The 7,956-nt window shown below is 40.2% G+C and overlaps 1 protein-coding gene across 2 annotated transcripts in view; it reads right to left on the reverse strand.

Moving 5' to 3' along the window:
* The window catches only part of LOC119423959 (histone-binding protein RBBP7), an 11,851-nt gene extending 4,012 nt beyond the window's left edge, over positions 1-7,839 (reverse strand). Inside the window, exons 1-10 of one of the 2 annotated variants that reach the window (XM_037691402.1) lie at positions 7,604-7,839; positions 7,086-7,236; positions 5,154-5,299; positions 4,364-4,537; positions 4,165-4,280; positions 2,627-2,787; positions 2,123-2,249; positions 1,937-2,014; positions 421-497; positions 156-213 (exon numbers count right to left, since the gene is read on the reverse strand). In XM_037691402.1, coding sequence (XP_037547330.1) covers positions 156-213; positions 421-497; positions 1,937-2,014; positions 2,123-2,249; positions 2,627-2,787; positions 4,165-4,280; positions 4,364-4,537; positions 5,154-5,299; positions 7,086-7,236; positions 7,604-7,619 — 1,104 coding nt within the window. In that variant the 5' untranslated portion in view covers positions 7,620-7,839. Of the gene's footprint in view, positions 1-155; positions 214-420; positions 498-1,936; positions 2,015-2,122; positions 2,250-2,626; positions 2,788-4,164; positions 4,281-4,363; positions 4,541-5,153; positions 5,300-7,085; positions 7,237-7,603 lie in introns of both variants that reach the window. The other variant, XM_037691394.1, reaches the window with a different exon arrangement.
* Between the last annotated feature and the right edge of the window lie 117 nt (positions 7,840-7,956).

The following is a 7,956-nucleotide window of genomic DNA, read 5'->3' on the forward strand; positions in this document are numbered from 1 at the left end:
GTACAATATAATAGTATAATATAATAGTATAATATAATAGTATAATAGAAGTCTTAGATGCTTTGAGTTCAGCTCATGAAAACTGGGACCAAAACCTACAAAGTGTTAGTTTGTATTTGTGTTCTGTATATTTACAGTTCAGTACCATCACCTACCAGGAGCTCTGGTGGGCCGTCCTCAGCATCTTCTGCAGACTGCTCCTCACCAATTTTACTAAAACAAACAAACAAAAACATCAGATCTTTGCACATTTCTACTTATGGGGTTGTAATATCACTCGATTAGCTCAGACATATTTTGGCCAAACAGCATTATGGGGTTGTCTTTGTGTACAAATCTGTAAACCGTATGAAAGAAGGTGAGCTTGTAGTTGGCCGTGTTGCTTCATGTGAAAATGTTTGGTGTAGTGGACACACTTACCTGAGATCCCAGACATTGAGACGTCGATCAGTGCCGCTGGAGGCCAGGATAGTCTCATTGTGAGGAGACCACTGTACCTAAAGAACAGGAGAGGACAACCTGCATCATTAAAGGGGAGTAAAATGATTAATTGGATTTTGCAACAATTCTACATTAGCTGTGTTTAATCTGCAAGGTCCCTCTTAAAGACAAAGTCTTTACAGGGTCCTCCTGGACCACTTTGGGACTAGGATTTGAAGTACCTCGGAAAGATTTCATTTAAAGCAGCAGGAGGGGGATTGAGAAAACATTTCTGTCTAGTTGAGTGAGTTTTTTTTAATCCCTTGACAAACAGAGTCACTGGGATTTATAGTGGGTACTTTTAATTTCTCTACAAGCTGATCTATTAAGCAATTGTATTTATTTTTTATTATTCTTTTAGTTCTATGACAGAGTATCACTGTTGCTGTTTTTGTTCAGTGAACTGGCTCTTGCATCATTCATTCAACCGTTCGTGTCAACATTAAAGATTTTAGTTGAACATCAGCAGCTCTTCGGTGTGTGTGTGTGTGGGGGGGGGGTACCGCAGGGGTCCATCTTCGGTCCTCTTTCCTTTTCTTTATACCTGCTGCCACTAGGTGCTATTTTCCGTTTTTTGTTTTGTTTTGTTCTTTTCAGTTGAGGCGACTGTCTAAACTGAAACCCATACTGTCCAAAAATAACCTTGAGACTGTAATATAAGCGTTCGTAACATCCAGACTCGATTACTGCAATGTGCTTCTGTTTGTAATCAGTCAGACCTCCACTGCACGATTACAACTGGTCCAAAACGCTGTAGCCCGATTTTTAACCAGTACGGACAAGAGAGAGCACATTGCACCAGTTTTGGCTTCCCTTCACTGGCTCCTGGTTCACTTTCAAATTCAGCTCAAAATTTTTCTGTGTTTTCAAATCTCTGAATAGTTCCAACCACTCTTATCTCGCTGATCTGCTGCAGCCATATGTCCCACAGCGCTCTCTGAGGTCAGCAGACCAGATGCTTCTATTGGTTCCAGGAACCTGTCTTAAGCTCAGAGGTGACAGGGCTTTCTCTGTTGCAGGTCCAAGACTGTGGAATGAATTACCACTTCATGTCAGGCAGGCCCCCTCCCTCACAATTTTTAAGTCTCGCTTAAAAACCCACTTCTATTCCCTGGCTATGACACTATGATTTTGTTTTTAACCTGTCTGTATTCAACAATGTTAGCCATTTAGTTATTATCTTTACAGGTTTGTCTCATTGAGTCATGAGGACTCATTTACGAGACCTGTTTTAAACATAGAACACAGACGAGGTACAGACAACAATAAATAGCCATAAAATGCATATAAAATGAAAAGTAAATAAAAGTAGTGATATAAAACAAAATAAAATCAAGCTACATTATGAAATGAGGTAAAATACTAAAAACAGGAACATGTCTGCATCACAGACTAGCATTTATACATAGATGTGGTGAAATAAATGAACATTTATCAAAGTCATTTAGGTTCTTACTTGGAAAATTTCATCTTTGTGGGACTCGAAAGAGTGGAGTTTCAGTTTGAGATTCCTCAGATCCCACAGTGCAACAGTCTGAGAAAAACAAACACGATTTTGTGCTTTGATAAATCGGCAACGTCGACAGTGTAGAACTTAAAATGTATTCATACGCATCATATTTTAGGGTATTTATTTTTTTACCTTATCAGCAGAGCCAGTAGCAAGAATGAACTCGCTGTAGGGGTTGAAACTGAGACAGTTGACCTCAGCAGTGTGAGCATCGACTGAGTGGCTGGCTTTAGACGTGTTGTTAGACCGTGTATCCCATCTGATGGAAGGTAGAGAAGGATTAGAGTCAGCAGGGACATTTATTTGTAAAAATGAAAGACATTGATAATAATAATAATAATGTCATCACAATGTCAGCACTGTATGTTTCCATACAATGGCGAAATTAGTCTCTGCATTTAACCCATCCACCACCAGGTGGTGCAGTGGGCAGCTATTGAAAGCGCCCGGGGGACATTTTTGGGGATTAGACGTGCTGCCCAGAGACGCCACGTGATGTGCAGTGACTGGGGATCGAACCTGGGACTCTCGGGTCCCAAGCCGGCTGCCCTGCCTCTACACCATCTCGGCCCCTGAGCAGTTTTAAACTGATAGTCCATGTTTTCTAAATCCATGTTTTCTAAATCAGTCACTTACATCATTAGTTTCTGGTCATCGGCAACAGAGCCAAACAGGGATTCATGGAGCAGGTGCCAGGAAACATCTTCCACCACTGCTGTATGACCCGTGAAGATGGTCTTGGCATCTACTATCTTCCCTTCTTTAGGGCCAGCTCCAATGTCCCACAGACAGATTGTCTAAAGGAGGAGGAAGAAATTTAATGTTCATTCCTTCACTGTGCTGATCAGGAGGAAGCTGACAGTAGCTATGTTTACATGCGCAAAATTCTTGGATCGGATTTAAATGTATTTGGATTAAATAATACGAATGTATCGTTTACATGGACACAATCTGTTGATGAGCTGATGTCGACAAGATGACGAGCGTTTACATGTAGCGGGCTTTTATTCTGAATACAAGTACTGACATGCACAGAGTGGTAAACTCTCTTTAACAAAACCCCCCGAAGTTCTACTTCCGGTTTACTTCCATGATGAACGTAAACAAACCTGAGCGCCCAAACTGGACCCGCGACAGGTTTTAATGACGGTGGAGACGTCACTGCACTCCCTGACTGAGCTGCAGGTGATACAGATTATTTTGAGCTCTTTCAAAGTTTCTAGTAGAAATGTTGTGTCGCTCACCGACCAATTTTGCTTCCTCGACATGCTAATATTATTAGCATCTGGCCAGGCGGAAATGCGTGAGGTAGACATAGATCATACATGCACAGTCAGGTCAGCTTTCCACAATCGGCATAAAATTATCAGATTAAGTGTTTACATGCACACCGTTCGGATTATGAATCAGAATAATTTTTTCGCCTCCAATTCCTACGTGTCCAGTTTATCACTTTTATTGTATGTCCAAACAGGTCTCACTTGTAAATGAGTCTTTGAGGCTCAATGTGACTTATTTGTTTAAATAAAGGTTGAATGAATAAACCACCTGTCTCATTCTGATCACAAATTATTTCGGATCGAGATGAATCAACAAAGAATAATCCGAATGGGGCGTTTACGTGACATTTTTATTCCGAATGGCCGTTTAATCCAATTACTTATGTCCATGTAAACATAGCTAATGAGCTCATCCAACACATTTCTACTTGCTGTGATAATAAATAAATAACTTACATTGTACTTTTTAATTGAGCATATATTTACAACACACAATATAATGACTGCACCAGGGGTGATGCAAAACTGCATACCTTGACCAAAAAAAGACATGACTTGTGTAACTAAACGCACAGATAACAAAAACAGCCAACTTTAAACAGTGGTTGACCCATTACTAAGTTCTGCTAAGCTCACTGATTGAACATTTTCATATTTTCTTTTGAAGGACTCAGATCAGGAAGAAGCTGATGAGATCAAGCGCATTCTCACATCAGAGTCTCACTTTGCTCACTGAGCTGCATGCAGGTCCTGAAGAGCGTTTATAGTTCAGGAATATTACAAAAACGCTGGTTTGTTTATAAAATTCACTTAGTGTGAACAAAACTTTGACCCATCCCTTCTGGAAAGCTGCGCTGACAAATAAAAGGCCTGTTGTTAGAGCCAGTCACCTACATGGTCATCAGAGGCGCTGAGCAGGTTGCCATGGAGGTTTGGGTTCCAGGAAAGGCCATACCCTTCTTTCTGATGGCCTTTTAGCCTCAAGTCAGGATTACACTCCCCACTGGGATCTGAAATGCACAAATTGCACTGAATTTATTCATTTATTCAGTCGTTTGAATCGCTACAATAAATGTACTCTACATGACCCCACCTGGCTTTGACGGGTGCTTAGTGTAGTCGAATACCAGAACGTCAGATGTGGGGGTCTTTGTGGCTATTATGCAGGGATTCTGGGGCATGTAGCGAGCTCGGTTCACTTCTCCTTCATGGTTGATTTTGATCTCAATCTCTATTTTTCCACTCACTGATCCAAATCCACCAAATTCTGACGAGAGAGAGAAAGTCAGTGTGGATAGTGAACAGCGTACAGTTGCATTAAACCATTTATTAAGATGTGTTACTTTTATTTAAATAAAAGTGGAACCTTGGCTCCAGACAACATCACCTCATTTAGAACTGGAGATATTTGCTACTTTTTCTACTGAATTTGTCCATGCTAAAATACTCATCCTACTTGTTGCATGAAACCATGGAGGCAGAACACCCACACACAGCAGTGCACCTGAACAACATACCTGCTGGAAGAAACAAAGAAAGTTTCAGTTTAAAAACTGTCCAGGACTTAAATGAGCAGCTTCAATCACAAACGAGGAGTTATGGCTGAATATGAAACAGTGGCAAGTACAATGCCTACTTTATACACGTCTGCTTATTATAAAATGGTTTTTTTTTTAGCCCAAAGTAACAGATAACATCTTTTCACAACTGTCCCATATTTATGGCTTGAATAAATAAGACTTCCTGCTGTCATAATTAACCTACAAACGTGGCTCAGAAACAGACCTAGTGAGTAATTTCAGTCACTTTCAAGATTTCAGAGTCAAATAAATAAATAAATAGAATTATAGTGTAATAAAACTGCAGGAGGACTCTGTACTAACCTCCTTTTTCACTATCGTAGTGCGACGCATCAAACTGGGCGTCATCGTTTGGTATCTGGACGCTGGCAATCACAAGGTGGTTCTGCTCATCTGATGTGTGGGTCCCCAGAACCAGCCGGTGGACAGTGTAGTCTTTTCCCTCTGGCCTGCACACAACATTAAATAGTTACTGGAAAAAATTCTTTCTCCGCAGAATAATGTCTGAACAGGGTTTTAATAACATCTGAAAGCAATTCTCAATCCAAAAACATTACAGGAAAAACAAGAGACCAAAATAAAACAATTACTAACAACTTATTAAAACGAATGCCTTGAACCTTGTAGGTCAACGTTCATGTTACTAAATAATGTTTAAGGTTTGAAACAACATGCTCCTACACTGTGTTGAGATGTTTAAGTTAGAAAATATATGGACTCAGAAGAAACTGTGCTCAAAAAGACAAAGATCAGAACTAATTATAAAATATACAGAATGTTTGACTTAAAGGAATTATTATTATTATCATCTTGGGAATTATTTTGATAATTAATTGAAAACATCTAAATCTTTGCATAGATTTAATTTTTTAAGGTGAGACATACATTTTGTGCTATAGGGTTTTGTTTATTAGAATATCTGAATAAATCATAGCAGTGTAACGTAGTGTGTAACTATTTATTTGTTTAAAAAAAAAAACAACATACTGGTAATTTTAAGCCACTCCTAGTTGGGGAAAAGAGATGGCGGGTGAGCAAGCCATTACATGGACAAGTCACATGGGTGTATGTCCTCCATAGGCTTACGGTTGAGGTCATTCCATGACCTTAATGAGCCTTTTTGTAGCTACTCCTTTATTAATGGCATGTTTTGTGCTGTTGTTATTTTAGAAGACCCCTCTTCCATTTTCTATCTGAGGGACAAGGTTCCTGTCAAAGATTTTACAATATATTGCCCCGTTATTGGCCCCTCAATTCAGTGACGTCATTTTGTACCCTCTGCAGAAAAAACAGCCCAAAGTATAATATTTTCACCTCTGTGCTTGAAAGTGGGATGGTGCTCTTTGAGTCATACTCAGCATCAAGTCAAGGTTCTTTATTGTCATTCTCATCACACGTGGAGGTACATGTGGCACAATGAAATTGTGTACACAGGGTCCCAGTTACATCCAACAAAAGTACAAGTTGTAAAAGAAAAACAGTAATAAGATCTAAGATATGAACTAAGAAATATGCTAAACTAAGAATACACTAAGCACTAGTAGTAAGAAAACGATACGCCAAACGCCGGCATTGCATTACAGCATTGCTCTTCCTCTAACCTCAGTGGGTAGAGCTAATGCCACAGAGCTGGATTTTGGTCTTCTCTAGCAGCTGTGCTTTATCCTCAATTTCCTCTGAACTTTTTAGATGTTTGTTGACAAACTTGGATGATGCGGTCCCAACTGCCTTCAGATCGTTAACAAGTTCCTCATGTGTTGCTGCGGGTTGAGCGCTCAAAGATGATCCAAGTAAGATCTTGCATAGAGCTCAAGATTAAGGGTGATTCATGATTTTATTTTTTTCCATTTCCTGATAATCACTCCAATGGTTATCACCTTCACACCAGGCTTCTTGCTGATTGTGTTGTAGCCCGTTATTCTCCCAACTGTGTTTTTATCATTTATATTTCATGTAAATTGTGGCTTTGTCAAAAGGAAACATGCATAAAATGCCAGGCAGACTGAAGAAGTCCTTTGGATAGAAGACGAAACGTTTCAACAAGTAGAATCCATCCAGAGGACCTGACTTGTTAGATAATCGCCAGGCTTTTTTATTATAATTATTTTATTTTACACAGCAGAACCCTGAACTGCTGCAGTCACATGAACAGATAGAGCAACGCTTCAGAATAAACCATATGTTTGTTACTGGAAAAAAGGTTAAATGGGTAGACTGGTGGAAACACTAAAATACCTGTTGACATCTGGAAGCCACTGGGCAGTGAGGCTGGGCCACTCCAGCGCGTGCGTCATCACCAGGTCATACAGGAACGGGGTGTTTTTCTTCCAGATCTTGTACTCTTCATTGATGACCCTTTCTTCCACCGCATCGTCGTAAACTTTAACTGCAACACGATGGAAGGATTAGGACCACTGCTGTTTGTCTGCCTCCACTTTTACTTGGAGCCCTTTTTTAATCGAGAGCAAACTGTTATGTTTACAAAGGTGATACAAGCACTAATGCCTGGACTGGACAAGTCCGACAAGACAGCCCACATTCACAGCACCACAGCTGCCTCTTTTAATATGACTTCTTCGATAGATTTAATTAGTTCAAGATGACACAGAGAAGCGGATGCTGAATGCTAAATGTACCGAACCAAAAGGACCATGCTGCCCAGGCTGGCAAATCCAGTAAGCTCTACTAGCTTATTATGCTAACCGAAAACACTGGGAGTTGTTTAAATTATTAAGCTGTTTTAAAAGACCTACCCTCCTTATCAGCCATATCGCAAACTTTGCGCCGTGTTTTCAAACAAGACGAGTCACTAAATTCATACGTTCCTTGTGTCTTTCCCTTAAAATATTCTCGTGTCTCTGATAAAGTTTGCTTCCTCCTCAGCGCCCGAATTTGTTGCTGCGCACTGCGCACGCGTCGATTTCTTCGCGCGTGTTCAAGGAGAACCACCACTGCGCAAAGACTGCGCAGGAAAAAAAAAGACTGCGCAGGAAAAAAAAAGACTGCGCAGGAAAAAAAAAGACTGCGCAGAAAGAAAAAAAAGAAAGACTGCGCAGGGGAAAAAAAAGACTGCGCACGACAAAAAAAAAAAGACTGTGCAGGGAAG

This window comes from Nematolebias whitei, chromosome 2 (genome assembly GCF_014905685.2).
Source record: "Nematolebias whitei isolate Nwh7 chromosome 2, NemWhi1, whole genome shotgun sequence".
In the NCBI taxonomy this organism is placed as follows: domain Eukaryota; kingdom Metazoa; phylum Chordata; class Actinopteri; order Cyprinodontiformes; family Rivulidae; genus Nematolebias; species Nematolebias whitei.